The 27,965-nt window shown below is 41.0% G+C and overlaps 3 protein-coding genes across 5 annotated transcripts in view; 2 read left to right on the top strand and 1 right to left on the bottom strand.

Moving 5' to 3' along the window:
* Nucleotides 1–952: 952 nt before the first annotated feature.
* On the top strand, nt 953–4,865 carry mad2l1bp (MAD2L1 binding protein). The gene is made up of 3 exons (XM_053620440.1): nt 953–1,785; nt 2,993–3,249; nt 4,088–4,865. The coding sequence occupies exons 1-3, from the start codon at nt 1,485–1,487 to the stop codon at nt 4,616–4,618; spliced, it is 1,089 nt and encodes a 362-aa protein (XP_053476415.1). The 5' UTR covers nt 953–1,484; the 3' UTR covers nt 4,619–4,865.
* On the bottom strand, nt 4,817–10,467 carry ephx5 (epoxide hydrolase 5). Its single transcript, XM_053620439.1, has 9 exons — nt 10,277–10,467; nt 9,087–9,297; nt 8,754–8,934; nt 8,422–8,631; nt 7,806–7,935; nt 6,947–7,161; nt 6,594–6,702; nt 5,664–5,789; nt 4,817–5,494 (listed from the first exon to the last, which is right to left on the bottom strand). Exons 1-9 carry the CDS (start codon nt 10,297–10,299, stop codon nt 5,284–5,286), a joined length of 1,416 nt encoding a protein of 471 aa, XP_053476414.1. The 5' UTR covers nt 10,300–10,467; the 3' UTR covers nt 4,817–5,283.
* Nucleotides 10,468–12,419: 1,952 nt separating this feature from the next.
* The window catches only part of macrod2 (mono-ADP ribosylhydrolase 2), a 608,780-nt gene continuing 593,234 nt past the window's right edge, over nt 12,420–27,965 (top strand). The window contains exons 1-3 of one of the 3 annotated variants that reach the window (XM_053620436.1): nt 12,420–12,610; nt 20,400–20,501; nt 23,319–23,420. In XM_053620436.1, the coding sequence (XP_053476411.1) occupies nt 12,574–12,610; nt 20,400–20,501; nt 23,319–23,420 (241 nt within the window). In that variant the 5' untranslated portion in view covers nt 12,420–12,573. The remainder of the gene's footprint in view (nt 12,611–20,399; nt 20,502–23,318; nt 23,421–27,965) is intronic. The other 2 variants (XM_053620435.1, XM_053620434.1) reach the window with 2 other exon arrangements.

Below are 27,965 nucleotides of genomic sequence, written 5' to 3'. Positions count from 1 at the left end.
CAAGTCTTCTTACATAGTCTCTACAAGCTTTGCCCATCTGGATTTGGGCAGTTTATCCCACTTATCCTCACAGATCCTTCAAGTTTGTTCAGATTGGATTGGATTGGTCTGTGAACTGCTAACTTAAGGTCTCCCCACAGATGGCCTATGGAATTCAAGTCTGGGCTTTGGCTGAGCCACTGAGGGACATTCAGAGACTTGTCCTAAAATCAGCCCGGCTTTGTCCAGGCAATAAAAAATGTCCGTGTGGGGGGAGGGGGAATGTTCAAAATAATCTCAGGGACATCTCAAAATAATCAAAGCACACAGGATGCACCTGAACTTAATTTGGGGGACTGAATACTTACCTAAATGAGAAATTCCAGTTTTTGATTTTTAATAAATCATGTTTTTGCTTTGTCATTATGGCTTATTTGTGTAGATTAAAGTAAAAAAATCAATTTAATACACTTTAAATTGACAGTAAAATGTGAAAAAACTGAAGTCTGAATACTTTCCAAACTCATTGTATGCCGGACATCATGTACAAGCTATAGATATGTACGGCAGTTACATGAAATGCTACCTAATCAGAATTTTGGCCTTGGTAAGTACATTGGATCGGTAAATAATACGAGTCACTCTGACCAGACGTCATACCCTCTCTGGGCCAAACATTTCTTTCTAACCTCATCCTTTATAAATATGTCTATACTATTGACTAAAACACAATTACATCATAGAATAACGTAATTTACTAACATAATTGGTTAACAGGACTAAAATGCTAATGTAACAATTGATTATGACTATTATTTTTTTGAATAACATGTCTAATTATGTCTCTGGACTCTGAGACATCACTTATGGTTGCAGGTTTTCAGTTATAGGTTATCAACCTTATTTAAATATTAAGTTTAGCAGGATTGAAACACACACACACACACACACACACACACACACACACACACACATTCTGTAGAGTTAATTCGTTTAAATAAAATTTGGGTTGGCATTATTTTGTCTACTAACATTGCTGACTAACACTGCTGACAACAACAACAACAACAACAACAACGACAATTGTTCTTATTTTCCTGCATATCCCATAATCCAGTGCTTTAGCTAGCCTGTAAAAAAAATGGCAGCGGGAAAACAATGGCAAGAGAGGACTTTATGACGAAAGGACAAGAATAAAAAGGGTTTAAAAATACTATTACAGTTAAGGTTTTATTTCTGGTTAGAAATGATTGGTGTAGTCACAGAATAATCGCTCCCCAATTTCACTTTAGCTAATCCGTAGCGGTAACCTAGCAACGTAGTGACGTACGCGGATATAGAGGCGCTGTCTTATCAGGTAACTGAGGCAACATATAGGCAGCATAGGGCTCCCTGTTTGGGACACAACCTATAGGTCTACGCTTACGCCAATCCAAAAAGCACTTCCGCGTTGAAGCTTCCCATGATGCATCAGCGGAGGAAATTCAATTCAAACACTTGGAGAAATGGGCGAGGAGGGACTCGGAAAAGAAGTGGAAATAAATAAAATCATGACTGTTATCACAAAGGTGGAGTGTGTAGTCGACAGTCGCGGTGAAATTCAGGAGGAACGGTGTGATGAACAGACCAGAGGAGCTGCGAGGGAACAGGACACAGAAGGAGAGACGGAGAAGTCGAGCGGGCTGTGTCCGATTGTCCCAGCTAACACTGCTGCTGCGAATAAGGACGTGTTTAAATCATTAAACGGAGAAGAAGCGAAGGAAAATAGAGATAGCACCGTAGCACCAGAGAACCAGCAGCACAAAAGTAAGCTATGATTTATCTATCTTGTCTTATCTGCTCTGTATTTAGCGTTACTCAACTTCTAGTTAGTCCGGTGTCACGTGGGCCGGACAACAAAAACAAAACAATTTACCAGACTAACAACACTTCAACTTTTTTTCAGTTCCCTTTTAAATGCTTTCATTTGTCTGAGAAGTGTATTCTGGATGCACAGATGTTTTCAACATACATCACATGAACACAAACAACAGATGAACACGCTGTCATTCATTACCAAGAAAACAGATTTCCCTAAATATGGATTTGTCTTGAACGTTTCTACATTTTATTTTAGATTTACAAACTGGAACTGAAATGGACTTTATTGGGATTATTCATGGTGGATTAGCGGTTAGCACTAGTCTGCCTCGCAACTCCAGGGCTGGGGGTTCGAGTAGTCTTCAGGGGTTTCCTCCGGGGGCTTCGGTTTCCTCATCCAGTCCAAAGACACGCACTGTAGGCTGATTGGCATTTCCAAATTGTCCATAGTGTGAACCCAGATAGCATCCGGATGTGGGCCACGTGATGCGGCACTGCTGGTCTTCTTTTGGCCCGGACAAAATGAACATGAGCCTGAAGTGGCCCACGTGTAAAATCGCAAATATGGCCCAAATACCCCAAATCACAAGTGGACTGTTTTAGGCAAAGATGCGGTGCTTACTGCAATGTGTAATCTGGATGTGGCCCATGTGGTAAATAGCGAATACGGCCCAAATATCACAACAAATGTGGGCCACCTTTGGCAAAAATGTGGCACATGCGGCATTGCTATGGCTTGCTTGTGGCCCAGATCTGTCAAACAGGAGCAGACCGTCCAAGTGCCGTAATTCCACGCGGTATGTGCGCTGGATCTGGGAATTGGGAATGTGTGTGTGTAATGGGTTGGCACCCCGTCCAGTTTCTCCCCCACCTTGTGCCTATCCCGGGTTCCATGGGATAGGCTCCAGGCTCCCTTGGAGTAGGATGGATGGGTGGAATCTCAGTGTTTTTCAGAACGCTTTCTTTATTATTTGGATACGTTCTTCTCACATTTCAATAGCTTTAAAACAGTCTCTGGGTAAACGAAAGACGATACCAGGATAAGGAAGCGTCTCTCGTTTTCTTCCCATTCAAAAAGCAATAGCTACTTTTAAGCAACAACAGAAACACTGTGTAGATCTTTAACTAAATTACAGAAAATTGTGACTTGAAGGTTTCCTACCTGGACACACGACCGGACAGCAGGAGTCTGACTATAGCCGAGTGTGCGGTGATGACGACGAGGAGATTGCTAGGAGGGCCCGAGAGGAGGGCCGCGTAGACGTGGTATTTCCAGGCAGCGTGACGCAGGATGGCTGTTGCAGATTCGTCTGTGAGCTTTTCAAGTGTGTCCTGTACCAGAGACAACAGCTGCCCATGACCTATGACCAGATGGTCTTCTTCCAAAAGCAGCAGCTCGCAACCACACAGGTGAGACAGACAGACAGAAGACACATCAAAAACGTAACGTCTCAAACGCACAGAATAAGCTAAACAGTGCTGTAGTACAGGTTTATTCAATTATGAGAATCGTTACATGGACATTCGGTGGATGTCATTACAAGAGCATGTTGTGTAAAATCCGTTCAGCAGGACTAACTGTAATCAAGCCTGACTTGACTGGTTGTTTTCAATCAACTAAATCTCATTTTTTATTACTAACAGGACATTTAGTTTTTACATATATGTGATATAGTGCTCAGTAACTTTTCCCCCTTACATAAATGAAATAATAATCAGGTTCACATTTGTATAATCTGTCATTAGACAATTTTTTCCCTGTAGATTTGAAACCAAATGTGGCACGAAATCAGAAAAGAGTGAATGCTCAGAATTGTTTCCAGTAGTGTCTGCTTAATGCTTGCCTACACAGTGTGTGTATATATGTATAGATATATATAAAAATAAATGTGTGTATTCATCTAAAAACAAAGGAATTAACCAGCTTTGTGCTGCATTTTTCATTCATTCACCATTCATACTGGTCATAGTTGTGAGCAGTATCAGTAATATTGTTATATTGTGAAGGTTTGGCAGTTATTGTAATGGCCAAACATGACAAACTACAACATACTGCGTAATAAGTAGTAATGATAGTAGTCATATCTGTTGGAGTTTTAGCTAGTCAGAGGATATCGGGCAGAATTGGCTTGCTTGCCTTTAAATGTTCTGATATCTTGGATATTTATATACAAATTCAGATTTATATACAGTATACATGCTCGCAGATGTCTGTGTAAAGCACATGATTACTACTCTCTGCCTATAGCTGGAGGAAGGAGCAGTTAGGAAATCCATCAAGCCATCAGGAGACTCAACTTGGCAGCGGTGCCAGCGGACACTGCGAGAGCTGGATGAGGTGCTGGGCCACCTGGAGGTGCTCTTCTCCCTCAGTTACGTCCCCCGCGTGCTCTTCATGCTGGGAAGCTCCGGGATTCTTCCCACGGAGTTGTACGAGATCAACATGGAGGCTTTAGTGCAGGGAGGAAGTGACAGGAGTTTGAGAACTTCCCTGTGTTTGAGGCGTCTGTTTCGTACCCTTTTCGTGGCGGATTTGCTTTCTGACGTTAAGCCGGTGCGCATCATGGGCACCACGGTCATGGCGCTCGCCCACCGGGACTGCGGTGTAGAATGGTTCAAGCCGAAAGTCGACTTCAGAGTTCCAACAAGGGTAAAGAGGCAGGTGATATCGTTAGCCAGTGGCGCTACTGGAAGTGGCCAGAGAAAAGCGGACACTAGAGACTGGGATGACTATATATGGTTTCAAACACCTGTGACTGTTAAGGGTTTCTGTAAATGACACAATCCTAAAGGCAGGTAAAAGCATGGTGCTGAAATTTCAGGGATTGATAGATTGCGTCACAAAATGGAAACCTTGATTTTGAGTTAGTTTTATGTTTCATTCATGGATTTTTTTTTTTTTAAATTAGTATTATTTTTTTAATGAAATTCACATATGACGATTGGTAGGCAGTTACTGTCAGTGTCATTGATGTGCTTCTCTTTCAGAATTCTAGTCACATTTTATTATGGAGCAACAAAGAAACTTTATTTTGACACACAGAATACATTTAACACGTCTTATCACACCAGGAACACAGTCGAATTTGTGTGATCAACAGAACAAGTCTAAATTATTTGAATACCCGAAGTTTTACTTTTACACCACGTAGTTATATTTTATAAATGGTGACAAGATGTGCAACTACTCTATTAAAATGTTTCATGACAAACTATAAACTGTCTGAGTATCATTTCTTTTCAGTTTGTGAATATGAATTAAGTAGTAATTTCCCATTTCAATGAATGGATAATAATGAAAAAAGCAGCTTTCCAGAAAACAAGAACGGTTTTGTAGTGTGGATTAATTGGCAGATGATTTTTGCGTAAAGTTGTTTAAAGGCAGTGTTAACGAACTTCCGTAGCCTTGCTAGTTACATTCTGTAAGGGAATAGCCCTCATGAATTATTTAGCCTTCTTGCTCTCTACTTTCTTCACAAATTGCAGCAAGTCTTGAGCGAGCAGTTCTGGTTCCTCAAAGGCTGCGAAGTGCCCTCCTCTGGGCATGTAGGAGTAAGAGCGAATATCTCTGAACCTTGAGCTGGCCCAGACCCAGGGACAATGCATCAGCTCATGGGGAAACGCCGCCAGTCCAGTGGGTACGTAAATTTTCGTTCTGGGGGACAAAACGCAGACACAGGTCAAGTTTTTAAAGATTTGCTGAGTAGGTCAAGCCAAGCAAAAGAAGGCATAACAAGCATGTATATCCCCTTCATACTTTACCCCAATTTGTATTGTGGCAAAATATTATTTTGCCATTTTAGTGTGGAAGGTTTTCAACTTACAAATTGTCCACTCTTTTCGTAAAATTTTTGCCCATATTCTCTTTGTAGAAGCGCATTGATGGGGTGATTGAGCCTGTAGTCCAGTAGATCATGATGATGGTGAGGAGATCATCCAGACTGAACTTCCTATAGCAGGACAAAGGTTCAGCACTAACACAATAAAACTGTACTAATTTATTTATGGCTGCACAAGATGGACATAAACGCAATTTGTGATATTAGGTACCACAATGATATGACAAAATATATAAACAGTTATTTTCTAGCATTAATGTAAATGATGTATTCACTTATCAGTCCTGAGACTTAAAATGTGCCATTATGAGTGTCTATTTATTATTATTTTTTAATCTTCAAAATCCAATTGATGGTATTAAGTAAATGCCTTGTACACCCTGTGTAGTGCATGTCATTTTCACCAAAAAAAGAAAAGTGTCTTTGCATTCTTATGTTGAGCAAGATTCTAAGTATAACTTATTTAAAAAGCTACTACTTGACACATTCCTCAAAAACCCAGAGCTGCTTTGGTCGTCTCATTTAAAAGTGAAGTGCCTTCGCTTTTAGTCCCGATTCCTCCTCACTTACCTTCTTGCTCCTCTTGTGATGATAAAGGTTCATGAATTATTTACGCTGTCCAACCTACTATATTGCAAAATACAGTATTTCAATGCTTGAAGTGGCCTCTAGTGGTAGGCCTGTGTACCATGTGAAACCATGTGTTTTAGATGACTGCTCGTGTAAAATTTGGGGAAAAAAAATTAAATAAATACATGCCTGAAAAATAAATAAAATGTTTTTTCCCCCCCTTTAAATGGTGAATAAGGCGTTGAGATTGAATATGCTTGTATGTAGTCAAGAGTATACTAATAGACTAATCTTTTCAGTGTGTTCACTGTGTATACTCATGTTTAAAATAAATAAAATCTTTACCCCTCTAATCCACCATCCTCAAGGTCCCTGTTCTTATAATCGGTCCAGGTGCTGAACTTCTCCAAGATATAGGCAGCCAAACCAACTGGAGAATCATTCAGCGCACAGCCTGTCAGAGGAGACAAACTCCACCAAATTAGCGTTCAAAAGAATAGTGTGGGACATTAACCAACTCTATAAACTTGCCAAATCCTCAGCTTTAACCTTTGCACGTCGTTCAAACAATCCAATGTTGCAAACTTTAAATGACGCACATCCAAGCTCTGTGATACTGGAAGGTTTGTTTAGACCTGCTCTTTTTGTGGGTCACAGGCTTTACAGAATTAACTGTAATAAAAGTCACAGTAGGATACCTGCAGTATCAGGTTTGGTAGCTTGGATGTGCAGGTAACCAGATTCTTTCAGTAGTTCATACACGTTCTTCTGCATGTAAGGATAGATGCGGCGCACGTCTTCTCTGGTGAAGCCTACCAAGAAGGGCAGGTAGCGGCCGATGATGAGAGACAGGACGGTCGTAATGCTTCCTGCTCTGGCATTGATCATGTTAACATGCAAGCCCTTAACACACCTTTTGTCAAAGAGATGGGGGGGGGGGGGAGCATATAAAAAAATTAAAAAATTTAAAAAATGTCAGTAATAAAGACCCACCTCTTCCGTGAACACCTAACTATCCCCTAAAACGCCAACCCCACATTATCCTAAAAAACAAACCTCCTCTGGCACTTACACCTCTACTCTGCGCACTTTGCTTCTCTAGAACTCAAAAGATATATGGTAGCACTACTTGTATTGTTCTCCACTTGATATACCACTTTGCTTGTATTTCCTCATTTGTAAGTTGCTTTGGATAAAAGCATCTGCTAAATGAATAAATGTAATAAAAAGCTATTTATATAGCATTATTAATTAACAGTGTCTCGAGGTGATTTATGCAAGAGAACAAAGTAAACGCAATAGTGAACAACAAAATGTGAATAATGAGTTTCTAAGAGTAAATAATGAATTTCTAATGAGGATTTAATAGTGGATAAAATCTTTTGGAAGGCTGATCCCCAAATTCCCACCTGTCCTTTGGTTTACATTTTAGGTACTGATTAAAAAAAATTAAATACAATCATGTCTTGTGACTGCAGTATGCAAGCTATAAGACAAGCTACGACATGAAATAACGTGTGTGTGTGTGCTTCAATACAATGCATCATAATATCTTACTCAGGTTTCATCTGGGCCATGTTGGAGGTGATTAGTGCTCCCCAGTCTCCTCCTTGAAGGTAATACTCACTGAACTCCAGTCTTTCCATCAGTTTGTGGAAAACACGGGCAGCATCCATGGTATTAAACCCTGTGGTATTGAAAATGGTGAGAATGCAGAGCACTGGAGAGGGGGTTTATAAAAGTGAGATTCCCAATTTGTATGGTCATAGATTCTGGATTTCCTTTTATGAAGTGTAGGTGTTCCTGATCCATTTTGTGCTTATTTTCTAGCAATTTATTATTTCATATGGAAAAATATTGCCTTGTTTAATGTTTGCTTATGGCAAAGTGTAATAATATGTTTTATATACGTTCCTCTACGGGTTCCTTTTCAAATAAAGGGTTCTTACTTTCCAAAAAGAGATACTGGTTACCTAGTTTGGATCCCTTTCTGACAAGAAAACAACAGTACTACATAGAACATTTACAATCCTAAAGGGCTCTACAGTTGACCTGTTTTCTTTTAACATTTAAGGTCACTTTGCAGTGGTTGAGGACTAAAGTACAGCGAGAACAGTATTGTTTTCATGTGGGATTTGTAATAAGCGCACATGTAAAATCTTTCTAGTCTTACCCTGTACATGTGGGGCTTCAGAGTACCCATAGCCTGGGATGGAGGGGCAGATGACCTCAAAGACAACATCTCCTTCAGTTTTAGTGAGCATGGGCAAGATCCTGTAGAACTCGAAGAAGGAACCAGGCCAGCCGTGCACCATCATGAGAGGAAGAACTTTCTGCCCAACATGCTGGACGGGCTTCACGTGAATGAAATGCACATCTATACCTAAAGTGATAAATGTGGAGTTCATGGTCAAGAGCCTTTTATCAAAAATAATTCATTCACTGAAGGAAAAAAAAACAAACAACAACCCAAACATTTCAGTGACAGTGTATACATTATCTCACCCTCAATGTTAGTTTTGAAGTGTGGGTACTTGTTGAGCACCTTAACCTGTTTCTCCCAGTTAAATTCGTGCCTCCAGTATGAAGCGACTTTTTGGAGATAGGTGGAGTTAAAGCCATACTGAAATCTGCAGTCTTGCAAACCATCTGTATATCGTGTCTGGTCAATGCGCCGGTAAAGATCCTGAAGTCAAGGAAGAGAAACATAACATGACAATAACAATCTGAAGTGGAATATAATTTTTTTTTCAAAATGTTGGAAAGTCTGAAAAGCTGTCTGTATCAGGGGTGTATAGAAATCAAATCATTGTTAAAGTTCTTTATATGTTCTTCTACCTCTATCATTTCTTTGGAGGTCTCTACAACAAATGGCCGTATAGTTCGGTCCTCGGTTAGGGGCTTCTCTCCTACCCTCCACCATCCGTCTCCAACTGGGATCTTCTTTGCCTTTTCCCTCCATACTAGGTAGAATAAAAGACCTCCAATTCCAGCAGAAGAGAGGGCCAGGACATAACGTTGGTGAAGGTCAAGGCTGGAGATGGCCTGCCTACAAAAGACCACGGGATAATTGCAAGAAGGCAACAAAAAAGTTAAAGTATTTAACGGCAAAGGAGGAAGAAACTTAAATTTCTTAAATATCTAGTTTTGTATCATCATGTATTGATGTAAGCTGTAGTATCATCTTTATGCATGGTAAGTGCTTACTAAAGAGTCCCTAGTTTATAATGTTTATATATATATATATATATATATATATATATATATATATATATATATATATAAACTAGGGACTCTTTAGTAAGCAAAGAAAGAACCATCTGATTATTTCTCCTAGTTACTTGTGGACTTAAGTGAAGGAAAAGGCAAATGAACATGGATTGAAAAAATACATATATCTAGGTACTTCTGTGTGACAGGAATTACTTTGCTTGGAATTACTGTGTCTATAGTACAAAACCCCAAAATGATGATAAACTAAGCTACATACTGGAGCATGTACAAAGCTACTTAAGCTAAGCTACAAAAAATACTTGTTGGCGCTTGTATTAATTTATCTAGCAAGCTGCAAATACTATCGACTGGAAAAGTGTTTTGAATTGAAAACCGTCAGGAAGAACAGAATAATAGCTATAAATATTCTGCACGAAGAAGAGAATGGACAGGTCATGGGTCGTTTAATTAATGTAGCGCCGAGTGCACGTGTATACGGGGTTTTACGGTAACCACGAGGCGCTTGAGGAAAACGTCCAGAACTCTAGTTTTTGTGGGTAGTTTTATTCACATAGAAAAGGATAATTTTCCTGAAAGAACATGCAAAACAGATTGTACGTACAGCAATTAATAAGAATAAGTGTGCATGTGAAAATTAGAGTCTAGTTCTAAAAAAACAAAACAAACAAACGAACGGTTACTTTTCCAGGCAGCGCCTAGTTGTTACTGTAAAACCTTGTATACACGCGCATTCGCATTGAACAGTATTCGCTATGTGAGCGTTAGGAATCTAAGTAAACTTGTCTCCTACTCACTGAATATTTTCGATAGCCTGCATGATTTTCCTCTCAGACACTGTTGCTCTTGTAATACACGTGTATTAGAGAGAAATCTTCCCTGTCTTGTCGGCTGTAAGTGTAATAGTGACGGAGGAGTCACAATAGGATTTGAAAAGAGTACAAAGTCCCACTGCGGTTTAACGAGCAGCTCTTCCTGAAACCACAATGACGCTTAGTGGTCAAATGCGTTTCCGTGACCTCCTACAAAACCAAAGCACCTTAATGTTCTACAAACAGTATTTACGAGTATAAAGGAAAAACGTTGTTATATTTATTTACATTTAAAACTGGCAAAGAAATATCGATCAACGCTATAAAACGTTAAGCATTTAAGTAGGCTATAATGCATTTGGTTGATTTCACAGAGGAAGTCTCAGACACCAAAATATTAATATTTTACTTCCTCTCAATGCTGAAGTAATCTAAATTCATGAAGTAATCTAAAATCTAAATCATTTCAGATCTACAACCAACTCAAATCATATAACAGTATATGAACACAATAAAGATAAATTAATTTATCAGTGGATGTGTCAATAAATAGAATTGTTCCAAGAGGCACTTTTTAATCCATTATTAAATGGACATTTCAAATTGGTAGACAATCAAAGCCCCTTATAATCAGTTCTATCAATGTTGGGTGGGCATTAAGGCTCACTCTAGTGATGTGATTCGATTCTTTCTTCTGTACCTATAAGTGAACCGATCTGTGAGAGTCGATTCATTCGATTCACTACGGGGGTCGGGGGAAAGAAAACGAACGAATGCAAAGACTTGAGTTAAATCAAGTTTATTATTTAACCAGACAGAATGTAATCTAACACACTTGATGGTGTAGATATCTGTTTAACAATGATCAGAACAGACTAATGAGTCTTATGGACCAGTGAGGAAAAGGCAACTCTTTTTATGTTAGAGGCAGGTTGACTAAAAATCTGGAGCATCTTATTCTAAATTACCTGGATTTAATTCATAAATATTTGACATTTTCCATGAAGATTATAGAGACTTTTTTTAGTAGCAGTAACGAATTTGATCCGGATTTAAACTTGTGAACTTTCATTTAAGACCACTGAGGACCTCCAGTGGTTTGTGAAGCACGTTACAGTGGCGAGGATCCCGCTACGAGAATTAGGAGTTTTGAAGCTGTTAACAATAACCACACATAACAACAACAATTCAATAATACTGATGTCCACAACAACAACATGTATTATTATTATTATTATTATTATTATTATTGTGTTCACCATCAATTCTATTATTATTATTATTGTTATTGCCTTCATCATTATCATAATCACTGTTACTATTATTATTGTTGTTATTGTTATTGTTGTCACCATCACTATTATTGTTGTTGTTGTTGTTGTTATTATTGTTGTTAGTTATTGTTGTCACCATCACTATTAATGTTGTTGTTGTTATTGTCATCATCATCATCATCATCATTATTGCCTTCATCATCATAATCACTATTACTATAATAAAAACAATAATAATAATTTATTATTATTATTATTGCCTTCATCATTATAATCACTATTACTATAATAATAATAATAATTATTATTATTATTATTGTTGTTACTATTATTTCTATTGCCTTCGTCATCATCATAATCACTATTATTATTATTATTATTATTATTATTATTATTATTATCATCATCATCATCATCATCATCATCATCATAAGTGGTATTACTTTTGTTGTAGTTGTTATTGTTCTTGTTGTCATTATTATTATTATTATTATTATTATTATTGGTTGTTGTTGTTTATTTTACTCTTAAGGGGTCCCAATCTGCAAAAAAAAAACCAACAAAAAAAAACGGGACCCCTTGGTTTAGGTCTTAAAATTCTGAATCTCATCCCGCATCCTAATTGAACATATAGTGCACTATGTAGTGCATAGTGTTCACGGTTGCTACCCTACCACATCACGACGCTCACGGGGCTGCAACCTAACCCCTAATCCACAACCGTGATCGGGGGTGCACCCCAAACCGTCCAATCAGAATATCACTTCCTGGCCTGACGCGACCAATCAGGTCAGGCACGCGACGCACGCTACACACGGCACAAGCAAGGCAGGTTGCGCATGCGCGCACAGGGGCTTGCTTCACTATATTTTGACAGCTTTCTCCAGCGAGGAGGCATCTCGCTCAGGAGCGCTTTCACTTTCTCTTGAGTTTCCGCGCACACTCGCTGTGAGCCTGGGGTTGTCTCACTCCAAACCTTTTAACCAGAAGCCCCTGCAGCACGGCACCATGAGCAAAAAGAAAAAGGAGTGGAGAACGGAGAAAGGTGAGCGAGCGTCTTCTGGGTTCCGCACACTTCAGGCTAGCTAACGCGCTGCTCCTGCTGCTGCACCTGAGAGCGCGAGCACGGCTGGCTACCAGTTTCATCTCTCTCTCTCTCTCTCTCTCTCTCGCTCTCGCTCTCTGTGTCTCTCACACACACACTCTCACACACGCACACGCGTCTCAGGAATTCACCATTACGGCTGTTAACGTGTATGCAGGTGTGGAGACTGTGTTAGGAGAAGCCTGACATCTGCTAGCTCATTATATGGACAGGTGGACAGCTGTCATACACTCCATTTAACCTTCTCTGTTTACCTGTAAGACTGGTTTACTCCATTAATGACACTGACCGGATGCTTCTCCTGCTGAGAAATGTGTGGTCGAGGAAATAAAGCACATTTGTGTTTCGGAGAAGTGTTTTGTTGTTTACTGCTCGTGCTTACAACTTGCTGTAAATAGGTTAAATTGAGTAATCACTGATAACAGAAGAGATTTATGTGATGAAGAGTCACCATCATCATCATCATTATCCTGCTCCCAACACACCTGATCCAACTAATCAGTTAATTGAGGAGAGGAGTGAGAACACTGTCCTGAGCTCCAGGGTTGGGAACCTGCTTCTGTTGCACTTCTCTTCTTCACTTTTATTTACTTTCTTTTCTTCTTGTATAGAATTGTTCTGTTTAATTGAGAAGTTGTGAATATCCCCAATTTCAACAGTTTAAAAAAAATCTCATTACTTTCTTTCTGTATGTTATATTTTCTTCTCAGCCTCAATGTACTTTCTTCCCTTCTTTATTCCTTTCTTTCTTCCTCCTCCTTCCTTCATTTACTCCCCTCTTCCCTCTCTTCCCTCTCTTCCCCTCTTCCCTCTCTTCCCCTCTTCCCTCTCTTCCCCTCTTCCCTCTCTTCCCCTCTTCCCTCTCTTCCTCTCTTCCCCTCTTCCCTCTCTTCCCCTCCTCCCCTCTCTTCCCCTCCTCCCCTCTCTTCCCCTCCTCCCCTCTCTTCCCCTCCTCCCCTCTCTTCCCCTCCTCCCCTCATCTTCCCCTCTTCCTCCCTTCCCCTCCTCCCCTCATCTTCCTTCCTCTTCTCCTTCCTTCCTCCTTTCCCCTCCTCCCCTCATCTTCCTCCTTTCCCCTCCTCCCCTCATCTTCCTCCCTTCCCCTCCTCCCCTCATCTTCCTCCCTTCCCCTCCTCCCCTCATCTTCCTTCCTCTTCTCCTTCCTTCCCCTCTTCCTCCCTTCCCCTCCTCCCCTCATCTTCCTTCCTCTTCTCCTTCTCCCCTCATCTTCCTTCCTCTTCTCCTTCCTTCCCCTCTTCCTCCTTTCCCCTCCTCCCCTCATCTTCCTCCCTTCCCCTCCTCCCCTCATCTTCCTCCCTTCCCCTCCTCCCCTCATCTTCCTCCCTTCCCCTCCTCCCCTCATCTTCCTCCCTTCCCCTCCTCCCCTCATCTTCCTTCCTCTTCTCCTTCCTTCCCCTCCTCCCCTCATCTTCCTCCCTTCCCCTCCTCCCCTCATCTTCCTCCCTTCCCCTCCTCCCCTCATCTTCCTCCCTTCCCCTCCTCCCCTCATCTTCCTCCCTTCCCCTCCTCCCCTCATCTTCCTTCCTCTTCTCCTTCCTTCCCCTCTTCCTCCCTTCCCCTCCTCCTCCCTTCCCCTCCTCCCCTCATCTTCCTCCCTTCCCCTCCTCCCCTCATCTTCCCCTCCTCCCCTCATCTTCCCCTCCTCCCTTCCCCTCCTCCCCTCATCTTCCCCTCCTCCCCTCATCTTCCCCTCCTCCCCTCATCTTCCTTCCCCTCTTCCTCTCCTCCTCCTTTACTCCCTTCCTTCCCCTCCTTCCCTCCTCCCCCTCCTTCCCTCCTCCCCCCTCCCTTCCTCTTCTCCTTCCTTCCCCTCTTCTTCCTTTCTCCTCTCCTTCCTTCCCCTCTTCCTCTCCTCCTCCTTTACTCCCTTCCTCCTCCCTTCCTTCCCCTCCTCCCCTCTTCTTCCTTTCTCCTCCTCCTTTACTCCCTTCCTTCCCCTCCTCCTTCCTTCCTCCCTCTCCTCCCTTCCTCCCTCTCCTCCCTTCCTTCCTCCCTCTCCTCCCTTCCTTCCTCCCTCTCCTCCCTTCCTCCCTCCCTCTCCTCCCTTCCTCCCCCCCTCTCCTCCCTTCCTCCCCCCTCCTTCCTCTTCTCCTTCCTTCCCCTCTTCTTCCTTTCTCCTCTCCTTCCTTCCCCTCTTCCTCTCCTCCTCCTTCCTTCCCCTCTTCCTCTCCTCCTCCTTTACTCCCTTCCTCCTCCCTTCCTTCCCCTCCTCCCCTCTTCTTCCTTTCTCCTCCTCCTTTACTCCCTTCCTTCCCCTCCTCCTCCCTTACTCCCCCTCTTCCTTCCTCCCCCTCCTTCCCTCCTCCCTCTCCTCCCTTCCCTCCTCCCTCTCCTTCCTCCCTCTCCTCCCTTCCTCCCTCCCTCTCCTCCCTTCCTCCCCCCTCCCTTCCTCCCCCCTCCTTCCTCTTCTCCTTCCTCCCCTCTTCTTCCTTTCTCCTCTCCTTCCTTCCCCTCTTCCTCTCCTCCTCCTTTACTCCCTTCCTTCCCCTCCTCCCTTCCTTCCCCTCCTCCCCTCTTCTTCCTTTCTCCTCCTCCCTTACTCCCTTCCTTCCCCTCCTCCCCCCTCCTCCCTTACTCCCCCTCCTCCCTTCCTTCCCCTCCTCCCCTCTTCTTCCTTTCTCCTCTCCTTCCTTCCCCTCTTCCTCTCCTCCCTTCCCTTTCTCCCCCCCTCCCCTCACCTTCCTTCCTCCCCTCTCCTTCCTCCTCTCCTCTCCTGCCCAGGGACCAGGGTTGGGAACCTGAATGTGCGGTACAGGAACTGTACTTTAATTGTGTATCAGTGAGCAGGTGGAATATAAAAGACCAGCACAACAGTGTTAACACTGGCATAAACGTTGAAGCTTTAAAACTTTCTCTTTGAGCAGAGTGTATACATGAGGAGGTGAGAGAAAGGGACAGATTACTAAAGTGCTGCTGCATCAGTCGCACATCAAGGGCTTGAGTTGAAACTCGACGTGAGCAGATGTATATAAAATGTGTGTGTAAATGTTCTGTGAGGAGGCGTTTGTTTGTTTACCATTATGGAAGCAGTCTCCAGTGTCAGCGCTCTGAGACCTTCAAAGGTAAAGCTGTACACTTTCAGTTTTCAGAAACAGGAAAGTCTTTAGGACGGAGACGTTGTGGTTTCTGTGGTATGTGACCAAGCTGCATTTTGTTTGTCTTAGTTACCTTGATGGAGAGGCTGGTATGAGGCCAATTGTTTTATTGCTATAGCTGTGAACTTACTTGTTTTGCTGTTAACATCATATGTAACTAAATGAGTTTTCTCCCAAACTATGTCTTGGCTAATTCCTACCCACCAGCTCTCTCGGGTCTCTCCTGTCATGCAACACCTGTACTCCAGTTTCCTCCCCCAGTCCAAAGACGTGCATTGTAGGCTGATTGGCATCTCTAAATGAGTGTGTGTGGTTGTGCCATGTGATGGGAAGACACCCCGTCCGGTGTGTCCCCTACCTTGTTCCCTGAGTCCCCTGGGATAGACTCCAGGCTTTTCGTGACCCTGCGTAGGATAAGCGCTACGGAAAATGGATGGATGCTTTATATTTTAAGTTTCCCTGACAGACACAAAAGAAAGGAAGACCCTGATCGGACATGCATATGCTATAAAACACATGACACAATTGAGAGATGACTGGTGTGTGGGTAAAATGTCCTCATCTGTTTACTGTTCTCAGCTGTCAATTCAAACGAACGCAGTCGTTCTCCATAAAAGTTTGGATTTTTTTGTTTCCTCTTATTGGAGGCTGATGGCTTTGACTTTCCTCTGAAAAGAAATAATTTCCAGAATTTTGCAGTTAATGATTGTCCACATATCAAGTAGTTTTAACCTATAGGTTTTCTCGTGTCCTGAGATGGGTTGGCACCCCGTCCAGGATGTCCCCCGGCTTGTGTCCTCAGCCCGCTGGGATAGGCTCAAGGTAAACGGTCTGCGCTTGTATAGCGCTTTTATTCAAAGTGCTTTACACTGTATCATTCACCTATTCTCACACACACACACACACACACACACACACACACACACTCTCACACCAATGGTAGCAGAGCTGCCATGCAAGGTGCTAACTTGCAATTGGGGTTGTGTCTTGCCCATGGACACTCCGGTATGTGGGGTCATGTGGGCCGAGAATCGAACTGCCAACCCTACGAGTATTGGACAACCCGCTCTACCACCTGAGCCACAGCCTACCCTGTAAATCTCCCCCATGACCCTGTGTAGGGGAAGTGGTACAGAAAATGGATGGATGGATGGGATTTTCTTTTGTGAAATATCGCATGAATCACAAGGAGTTGTTATGCTGTCACTGTGGTAATATTTAATATCTAACTAGACGTGTTACCAGCTCTGTCACTCTGCAGCTGCATCTGTTTGAAATGCATTGAGGCCAGTTCTGTCCTGTTTATACAACACTTTTCAATGCAGGGATGATGAAGTCAAAATTGCTGTTTGTTCTGCAATGTCATTTCCTCATCTCACTGCTGGTATCTTCCTATTTTAAAAAAAAAAAAAAAAAAAAAAAAAAAATCTTTGTTTATTTGAATAAATATATATCTACAGTCCTGAATTATCTGTATCTGTAATTATGTTGGTGGAAAAACATCTCCACAACATGCTTAACCATCCTTCTTTTTATGAGGGATCAGAGTTGTCCATTTGTTACTTTTTTTTATGTTTTAAACTTTGTTCTTTTTTTTACTTTTTTAAAAAAAAATTAGAATTTGGAATGCCATTTAAATGTAATGGAGGCATGTGTACTTTAAAAGAAAACAAGCCTATCATGTATTGACATAATCTACATTGTACATCTACACTGACATCATATTCTGATATCCAGTGTCCTGATGTCAGGGCTTTGATTTGAGTGACATCCTGATCGTGTGCTTTATTAACCGTCGTTGTCAGAACCGGTCTCGCGTACCCCAGATATCTTCGCTGACAGACGCAGATGTGTTTATTTCTCTATGAGCTTGCCCTTCAGTTAGCTATTTATAAGGCATTATCTCCTACCATATGTGTGCGAGAGTACAATTTTAGATTTGGGATTTATAAACGGACCATGAGTGGGAAGGACGTTATAGTCCAGTCTAGAATTATTGGCACTCTTTAAGAGAACCGTGCTTTTATATTATTGGCACTCTAAGATAACAGTACATACTTATTTTTGGCGCCCTTTAACTAAACTGTTCTTGCACAGTTTGGCGAGGTTGCGTTGTATCAAAATCCAAGTCCAAAATCAACCAATAGCCACCGGCTTCATTAAAGCAAACTTTTACGCAAGGTAATAAACGGCAAATTAATTGGCGGTGGAAACGCAAACTATAAAGCTGTGAGACGGTTGTTCCTGAACACCTTCCCTTCACATGCTATACAGTTGGTAGGTCAAACCGTGTACCTACATGACGGGTTCTGCTAAATGCCATGCTGAGCACTTCTTCCACTGTGCTCTCTCACACTGCATTGTTTGTGCTGTACAACCCCAATTCTGAAAAAAGTTGGGATAGTATGAAATGTTAATAAAAACAAAGAGGAGTGATTTTGTAAATGTACTTTGACTGAATTTAAACAAAAAGCGTATAAAGACAAAGGATTTAATGTTTTATCTAATCAACTGCATAATTTTTTTATTTTTGAAATTGATGCATGCAACACATTCCAAAAAAGGTTGGGACAGGGGCAATTTTGGACCAATAGCGATGTGGCAAGTGGAAATAAGGTGATGTGAAACAGGTGAGGCAATCGTCTAATCCAGGGGTGTCCAATCTTATCCGGAAAGGACTGGTGTGGGTGCAGGTTTTCCTTCCAACCGAGCAGGAGCCACAACCGATTCCACCTGTTTAATCAGTTGATCTTGGCTTTCAGTAGACTCGGGTGTGGCTTCTGCTTGGTTGGAATGAAAACCTGCACCCACACCGGTCTTTTCCGGATAAGATCGGACACCCGTAGTCTAATCATAGTATATAAGGAACCTCCAAAAAAAGGCCTAGTCCTTCAAGAGCAAGGATGGGTCGAGGCTCGCCAATCTGGCAACAGATGCGTCAACGAATAATCCAACACTCTGAGAACAATCGGTAGAACTTTGGGCATTTCACCTTCTACAGTGCACAATATAATTCTAAGATTCAAGGAATCGGGCCAAATCTCGGTGTGTAAAGTGCAAGACCGAAAATCACTTCTGAATGCGCGTGATCTCCGATCCCTCAGACGTCACCGTCTTAAAAACCGTCGTGAGTGGATATCCTGACATGGGCTCGGGAATACTTTGGTAAACCTTTTGTCAGTCAACACCATTCTGCTGCTGCATCCACAGATGCAAGTTAAGGCTTTACTATGCAAAGCAGAAGCCAAACATCAACACAGTGCAGAAGCTCCGCTCACTTCTTTGAGCTCTGTCTCATCTGAGATGGACCGCAGCACAGTGGAATCGTGTTTTGTGGTCCGATGAGTCAACACTTCAAATAGATTTTGGACAAAACAGCAGTCGATGGCGGGGGGGGAAAGACCATCCAAGCTGTTATCAGTGTCAGGTCCAAAAGCCAGCGTCTGTCATGGTATGTGGGCGTGTCAGTGCCCATGGCATGGGTAACTTACACATCTGTGAGGGCACCATTAATGCAGAAAGATATGTACACATTTTGGAGCAACAAATGCTGCCATCCAGAGCAGGACAACGCCAAACCACATTGTTCCCGGATTACAAGATAATCGCGTAAGCAGAGAGTGCGGGTGCTAGCGTGGCCTGTCTGCAGTCCTGACCTGTCTCCCATTGAGAATGTGTGGTGCATTATGAAGTGCAAAATAAGATGAGGAAGGCCCCGTACAGTTGCGCAGCTGAAGAAATGCATAATGGATGAAAAATGGGGGAAAATTCCGCTTGCTAAACTTAACCAACTGGTGTCTTCACTCGGTGCCCAAACGCTTAAGTGTTATTAAAAGAAAAGGTGATGTTTCACAGTGCTAAACAGTCGACTGTGCCAACTTTTCTGGAGTGTGTTGCAGCCATCAGATTTGAAACGAGGGTATATTTTCAAAAATACATCCAATTCACAAAGTAAAACATCAAATAATGTGTTTTCAATATAGTACAGAACTGAATTTTCAAATGACTTTATTTTTTATTTACTTATTTGGCCTTTTCCATACTGTCCCAACTTTTTCGGAATTGGGAGAACAAAAGAGGTCACACAGTTCAGTTACTGTGATTGCTAGCCATGTCATCGCCCCAACATGATATCCTTATGATATCCTTGCCAGATTCGTCCAGGCCGTTTCTGTTCTGCGAGCTCAGCTCGGACTGATAAAAGCAGTGACACAAATGATGCCCTTTGGCCTGCTAGAACTACGGCCAGTCCAAAAGCTCACTCATACTTTCACTAGTGCTTCACTTACGTACTACTTTTATTTACTTGCTCATGAAATATGCTCACAAGTGTTTTCTTCGTTAGTAAAGGACCTTTACATTAAAAAAAATTTTTTTAAAAAAAGTGTGTATATATATATATATATATATATATATATATATATATATATATATATATATATATATATATATATATATATATATAAATAAAAGAACATTGCAGATGCCTGTATGTATGTAAGTGAACTTTATTTCTGTACTGCTCTCTTCTATCTATCTATCTATCTATCTATCTATCTATTTATTTATTTATTTATTTATTTATTTATTTATTTCCACCTGTAATTTTGCAGATCGCTTGCTCAGTCTTGGACCGGAGGAAAGACGTAAAGAGTACGGGGACAACTATGTGGCTCTGGAGAAGATTCCCACCTGGAGGCATCACCACAGTAGAGGTAAATGAGCAGCCTAAATCTCAGGATTAAGATCTCCGTCAGTATGAGCTATCAATGCTTAACCCACGTAGTCCTCATTCACTGAGGTTTTAATAATGAAACGGTTGATGACGATTATGCCAAAAAAACACAAAAAGCCTTTATATATCTGCGTACTTGTTTAAAATTGAATTTGCCATGCATTCGTACCTCCAATACCAACAGCATTTAATTAGAGATTGCGAAAACGTTTTCATTAACACACAGCCTACCCTGTGCACGAAGCATACACTTCTGCCAAACAAAAATGCTGCATTCATGTAGTGTTTTCTCCAGTTTTTTCAATGCACCTCACAATCTTTTACTTTCTGTTCAGTTAGACATGCACTTCTGCGTGTGGCTAGGTTTTATTTCAGTTTAACTCGTCTGGGAGACGGAGGTCTGAGCTCACCGTGACTATCAAGAACCGTTTGAGATTGCTTAGCCAGTTTGCTTTACGAGTCATCCCATTGTGTAACGCAAGTCAAGGGAAATAACTGAAGTGTAAAAGTCTATTACGTAACCCTTACACTTTATTTTTCTACTGTTGGCACGAACCTACACTGCCCTGCTCAATTTGGTGAACTTTATATCCTGCTGTGGAAAACTGGAATCTGAACACGAAAGGAAATCTCAAGATTTTACTTAGTTGATCGTAAATTACCCTGACAAAATATTATTCTGCATTCTCACACTGGTAAGGGAAGGTTCGGTTTCGGAACTCGGGTGAACTTCTTGCACTCAGATCGTGGATCGTTTAGAATAATGGGTGATGTGCAGTGTACTTTGTGTATTTTTTTTTTTTTTCTTTTTTCTTTTTCTCTTCAATTTCTGTAAATGAAAAAGTCTGTAATAATCAGTAGCAATAATCACCAAATAAAAAAACAGCAGTAAACTGTTTTTAAATCAAATATTGCCTATTGCAGCATTCTCTGTGCATAATTTGATTTGTAATCCATATTCAGTTGCAAAATGTGTATTTGTGTGTTTTTTGTGCACACCAATACACAATATCTAACTAAACTAAAATGCAAATGAAGGCTCCTCTTGACATTTAAAAAAAAAAAAAAAAAAAAAAAAAATGCCCAAACTGGTATGACTTGTATTATATACGTTTTAACATTTCTAATTAAATGTTGCCATAATTTCCAACAGCATGAAAAAGTACACCAAATGCATATAGTTTACTTGGACCACTATATAGATAGATCACTCTGATTGACAGGAGACAGAGTATGCTCTCTCTCTGTGTGTGTGTGTGTGTGTGTGTGTGTGTGTGTATATATATATATATATATATATATATATATATATATATATATATATATAATTTTTTTATATATATATAATAATAATATTATGTGTATGTATCTCTATATCTCAAATTGCCATGTTATCATTGCCACTTTTTTTTTTATTATTATTTATTTTGTTTTATTTAAAAAACAACAACAAAAAAAACTAGTGGCATGCATGATAACATGGCAATTTGGAAAAAAAATCAGGACAGGTTGCAAACTCCATCTAAGGCCAGGAGTCACAAGAGCAAAACTGACTGGATTTTATATATATATATATATTTTTTTTCCCCATGTCATATTTACTCCCTAATCTCGTCCTGTATGTTTTACTGTAGCTTCGTCATGGAGTCCAGAAATAAATCTCGGATTTGTTTAATACACAGATGAGCAGGTGAAACGCGGTAAAAAGCTCTTTAGGTAATTTATGCTAGAATAGTGTGCTGTTTAGTGTTTTTTAGAACCAGCTGGTGGTTGAACAAATGCCATGTAGTGCAGAGGATGGAGCTCCAGCGGGATGTCAGTAGGAGGCCATTGCAGTGAGCTGCTGTCAGCTTGCTAATGATGGTGTTGTCTGCTTTTCTCCTCAGCAAAGGGCGGTCAGTTTCAGTCGCTAATTTGTTAGGAAACACGTTTAGAAACCAAAAGTTTCTAAAAGAAGCTGCTAGGTTAAGGGTTTAAAAATTTCTGTCGCTTCCTAGGCAATCTGGAATCTACTTAAAACATAATATAATATAAACAACAGCATATAGAGTTGAACAGAAGTGAGTCACACCTTCAATAACTGATGATATAAAAGTACATCATTTAACACTGGGCTCATTTCTATAATAGTTCTATAATTATGTATTCTCTATAATGCAGCGTGATCCCGTCTGGTAACTGAAGGCATATTGATGGGGTTAATCAATACGAATTCATGCTTTATCTCAACCGTTCTTAATGTTTTAAGAAGCTATGAGTACTAAGGGAACGTTGAGCCACTTGGACGAGGATCTTGTGTAGCTGTTAAACCAAACGAGTCCATTGAATTCGTGCGTTTCGGCCATGTTTGAACTCGATTCAGAATGTAAAATAAAATATTCAAGGTCACTTGAATGCGTTTATGTTCTACGATGCCTGCATAAACTGTTGGGGAAATTAGGTTTAAATGATTTGGAATCTCTTGTACTCCTATTCTGTCTCTGTTTTGTTCACTTGTTGAGCTGAAGTTAAATCAATACGGTTTATTGATTTGGCATATACGTGTAATGTTTTTGAACCAGAGTGTAGTTTGTGTTCAATTTTTCACGAGCGTTTATTGACTATATAATGATATTAAAATATTATATTGCACGAAATCCAATAGCTTTTAACCGAAAGCATTGCATTTCCATTCTCGTTTTCTTATTTGACTTCTTATAAGATACAGGAATTGACAGGCTTTTTTATTGCCGTTTAATGTAGACTGCGTAACTTGGTTTGAGCAAACAGGATTACAGATGTTCTTTGATTTTCTCAGAGTCAGATGAAGAGGAGGAAAACCCGGTCTCATTGTGTGACAAAGTCTCTCTGTACAAGGGTGACATCACCATCCTGGAAGTGGACGCCATCGTGAATGCAGGTAAGCGCTTTGGACCCGTGCATAATGCTTCATTTCGATCAAAGCTTCCTGGATATGAACTCGCTTTGCTTTACTGTGTTCCTGTTTGGCCCAGTGATGCACCAGTTTGTTGTGTTTGCCTGCCCCCTAGTGCCTGCACAGCCTTTTTTTCCCCCTCCTTTTCTTTTCTGTCTTTGTTTATACACGCTCACTAAAAACGCTAGGGATCAATTTGTGTGAAGCTGATGCTGTTTAATTAAAAGGTGTGTTCATTTCAAACGAATTACAGCAAGAAATATGCCTGGGCGGTCATCAGTCTGGGCGCGATGCCAAAGTCTATCACTACATGTAGGGGATGAAAGTTGAAAAATATTGAGCCTGTGTTGCATATCCCAAATCAGTTTTATACAAAAGTCCAGAGGATTATAGTGCAGAGTCCTGTGTGATGGGTATATAGACCTTCTTGATTAGTTCACATACAGTGCTGTGATGTGATATGTCCTGATTTTGTCAGTTTTTGTGTATATTTCATATTAAATAGTTTTAAGTGAAATACAACATAAAACAAAGGCAACCTGAGTAAACACACACTGCAGTTTTTATTATAATTTTTTTATTGAAGCAAAAAAGTTATCCAACACATCACCCATGTGAAAAACTAATTGACCCCTTAAACTTAAAATCTGGTTGTGCCACCTTTTAGCAGCAATAACTGCAACCAAATGCTACCGATAACCGGATCTTCTCTGCTTTAGTTCAGCCACACTGGAGGGTTTTCGAGCATGAACTGCCTGTTTAAGGTCCTGCCACAGCAAGTCAATTGGTTCAATCAGGAATAGGCCACTCCAAAACTTTTACTATTTTGAGTCATTCAGAGATGGCGCTAGTCCTATGCTTTGGATCATTGTGTTGCTGCATAATCCAGTCCCGCCTGAGTTTTAACTTGCGGACTGAAGACCGGACATTCTCCTTTAGGATTTTCTGGTAGAGAGCAGAATTCATGTTTCCTTCAATTACTGCAAGTTGCCCAGGCCCTGAAGCAGCACAGCATCCCCACACCATCACACTGCCACCCCCATGCTTGACCGTAGGTATGATGTTCTTTTTGTGTAATTCTATTTGGTTTATGCCAGATGTAACGGGACACCTGTCTTCCAAACAGTTCCACTTCCGACTCATTAATCCACAGAACATTCTCTCAAAAGGTTTGAGGATCATCAAGGTGTGTTTTGACAAAATTCAGATGAGCCTTCATGTTCTTCTGGGTTAGCAGTGGTTTTTGCCTCTCCACTCTTCCATGGATGCCATTTTTGCCCAGTGTCTTTCTGATGGTGGAGTCATGAACAGTGACCTTTATTGATGCAAGAGCGGCCTGTAGTTCCTTTGATGTCCTTGGCTCTTTTGTGACTTGCTGGATGAGTCGTTGCTGTGCTCTTGGAGGAATTCTGGAAGGTCGGCCACTTCTGTGAAGGTTCACTACTGTGCCGAGTTTTTCCATTTGAAGATGACGGGTCTCACTGTGTTTTTTTTTTTTTTTTGGCGCCCCAGAACCTTTTAAATAGCTTTGGAACATTTCCCAGACTGTATTTCAATCACCTTCTTCCTCATCAATTCTGGAATTTCTTTCAACTTTGGCATAGTGTGTTACTGGGTAAGACCTTTTAACTAACTTCATGCTGTTGAAAAAGTTCTATTTAAGTGTTGATCTGATTGAACAGGGTTTGCAGTAATCAGGCCTGATTGCGTCTAGTCCAGCTGAACCCCGTTAGCAATGCACTTTCATAGATTTGGGGAATTATTAACTATGGGGGAAAATACATTTTCACACAACTGTTTTTGTTTCATCATTTGAAAAACTGTATTTTGTGTACACTCGGGTTACCGTTGTTTTAATTTCTGAAACAATTAATACGAGAAACACAAACGGAAGAAATCAGTAAAAAAAAAACAAAAAAAAATCACTTTTTTACGTCACTGAGACACAGCAGTGGCTGTCAGAGAATTTAAGCTGTACACAATGTTAATGGAGTTAATTAACATTAGCTAATTTGCTGAAAAAAAACTGGCTGCTTTTTCAGTTGTTAAAAAACGAGACGCATTTAATGTCTTGCGTGTTCAGCTGAAACTCTGCATTACTCCCGAATCCTTTTCCATCTGTCCTTTGGAAAATTTTTGATGAAACTCATTTCAGATCTCTCTCCCCGTCTGATCCTCCACGTTCAGCCTTATCGGATGATGACTCTGTCTCAACACTGTGAAAGTAGTTGGACCTTTTTTCGTGCCTAAGCCTGGAGTGTGATGATGTATGAGGTTTCTGAGCGAGGGTTTTGTGATGAGGCTATTACCGACTTTCCAGGGTGACACTCAGCAGCTCTGGAGAACCACATTTTAAAGTCTTTTTCTCGTTTAACTCAATAATTCTCCTTAATGTTGGGAAATGCATAGGAAATGCAAACCGTATCTCCTCCCCCCCCCCCCCCCCCCCCCAATTTTCTCTGTGCAAAATAGACTTTTTTGCTTTTCTTGTTCCTTCCTTGAACTTGTTCATGACCTGAAAGTTGATTGGTTGAGTAAACCTCTCACGATAATTATTTTATCGATGTATCGTAAGATATATATGCACTTGACATTGATCATTTTTTTTTGCTTTTTGAAAAGGTGTGCTTGTGTTATTATGCTGTTGTATTATCACTATATCCGTGGCATACGATGGTCTTAAAATGGCAATAATATTGTTTATTGCAATTACAATATATCGTCCAACCAAAGCAGTTATCGTGACGGGCCTATGGACGAGTCGTCACAGATTGACGACTGCTGTCCGTCGAGATGTGACTGATTTTCTGGATTGCACAGTATAATCTGCAGATCTCATCTCTGATTTAAAGCTAACAATCATATCTGTTGGTATTTTGAAGCAGGTTGTATAGTTCCAGTTACGTTTTATATAGCGCTTTTGTAGACAGTCAAAGTGCTTTTATATAGTATGGGGGCGTGGTGGGGTGGATCTCCTCTAGTATGTAGCATCCACCTGGATGGTGTGAATGCAGCCACAGTGCGCCAGAACACCCACCACACCCCAGATATTAGTAGAGAAGAGAGTGATGTAGCCATTTCAGGGATTGGGGATTATTAAGGGGCCATGATGGAGAAGGGCCATACTCCTACTCTTTTACAGTTAGTATCATTAGTATATAATGTCCACAGGACCTCGGTTTAACGTCTCCTCTGAAATACGATGCTGTTTTTACAGTTTCGTGTCTGTCACTATACTGTGGCATTGGGCCCCACACAGACCACTGGGTGAGCGCCCCCTGCTGGCCTCACTAGTACCACTTCCAGCAGCAACCTTAGTTTTCCCCAGGAGGTCTCCTATCCAGGTACTGGCCAGGCTCAACCCTGCTCTGCCTCAATCATTATCATGAAATGTTATTTGTATACAAGGTATGAGGACTTTGCAGCACACACAAGACATCTTTGAATAATGGATAGCAACTTGTCACACTTTCATAATGTTTTCTCTTCCCTCTTTCAGAAAGGTTGATAACGACTTGTTTTGGATGCAGATGAGCTTGTTCTTTGGATTTGCTGACTAAAGGAGTTTGCTCCGTTTCAGACACGGGTTATTGTCTCCTGTGAGGCTTCACATTATGCAAAGAATAACGACGCCTCGTTATTTACTTAGTACACATCAACGGAGTATTAAAAAATAAACAGGGCCGTCAGGTGAAGGATGTTTTTCAGATTCCAGATTTTGCATTTGAATGCAACCCTTAGTGGGTTCCTCTGAAACTTCTTTAATAATGCCTCATAAAGCTCCGATCATGTGCTTTAGCTAAGTAACTTGTACGAGACTATTACCTTTTATTTTGCAAATGAAATATTAAACAGATTCATAATCAGACACATTACTGAGGTTAACACTTACTGAAATTAATATTTTAATGTAACTGAGGAGAAAGTTGTCCCTGTTGGTCTTTATGACTGTTTCTGACAAATGCTTTATGGAGAATCATTAAATGTCTCGAATGCTATTAAGTGCTCTTAACATTTGCTAATAGGCTTGCTATCTTGGCTTAAGTTAGGAGTCGTCTTGTGTTTCTGTGATTGGCAGAAGCATATTGATGATTCATATTGCAGCAGGCACTGTTTCAGAAAATAGTTGTAATAGTGCCAATACCTCACCTGGGGGACAAAAGGCCTGATCCAAAAGGACCACAGTGTTTCCATTGCAGTAATTCTTTTGTTGTGTGTTTATTGCAATGTTTTACATCAGAGTGCTGTTGAATCCTTGAATCTTATTGTTCAGAAAGTGTTGATTAATTTTCCATAGCGGCAGCTCGGAAAGTAGTGCCGGCTGTAATTCAGATGGAAAATGTGTTATTTAACGAAGAAAAACGTCTAATCACTGATATCGCAAAGCTTTCTGTAAGGAGATGTTTATTTAGCGTTTATGGAAGGAGTCCCCAGTGTCAGTCTGGCACTGACATGACCAAGTCTTTTGCCCATTCTTCCTTCCGTCCATCCATCCATTATCCCTCCGTCCGTCCATCATCCCTTTGTCCA

This window comes from Ictalurus furcatus, chromosome 3 (genome assembly GCF_023375685.1).
Source record: "Ictalurus furcatus strain D&B chromosome 3, Billie_1.0, whole genome shotgun sequence".
Classification (NCBI taxonomy): Eukaryota; Metazoa; Chordata; class Actinopteri; order Siluriformes; family Ictaluridae; genus Ictalurus; species Ictalurus furcatus.
This window is presented reverse-complemented; position numbering and strand designations above follow the sequence as displayed.

What these genes read in the sequence shown, in the direction of transcription:
- ephx5 (XM_053620439.1), bottom strand. Translation starts at nt 10,299, where the DNA reads ATGCAGGCTATCGAAAATATTCA. An exon ending in CTTCAAAACTAACATTGAGG is followed by an intron (nt 8,632 to 8,753) that starts GTGAGATAATGT and finishes TTATCACTTTAG; the next exon opens with GTATAGATGTGCATTTCATT. An exon ending in GAGGATGGTGGATTAGAGGG is followed by an intron (nt 5,790 to 6,593) that starts GTAAAGATTTTA and finishes GTCCTGCTATAG; the next exon opens with GAAGTTCAGTCTGGATGATC.
- mad2l1bp (XM_053620440.1), top strand. Translation starts at nt 1,485, where the DNA reads ATGGGCGAGGAGGGACTCGGAAAAGAAGTGGAAATAAATAAAATCATG. An exon ending in AGAGAACCAGCAGCACAAAA is followed by an intron (nt 1,786 to 2,992) that starts GTAAGCTATGAT and finishes TGTGACTTGAAG; the next exon opens with GTTTCCTACCTGGACACACG. An exon ending in AGCAGCTCGCAACCACACAG is followed by an intron (nt 3,250 to 4,087) that starts GTGAGACAGACA and finishes CTCTGCCTATAG; the next exon opens with CTGGAGGAAGGAGCAGTTAG.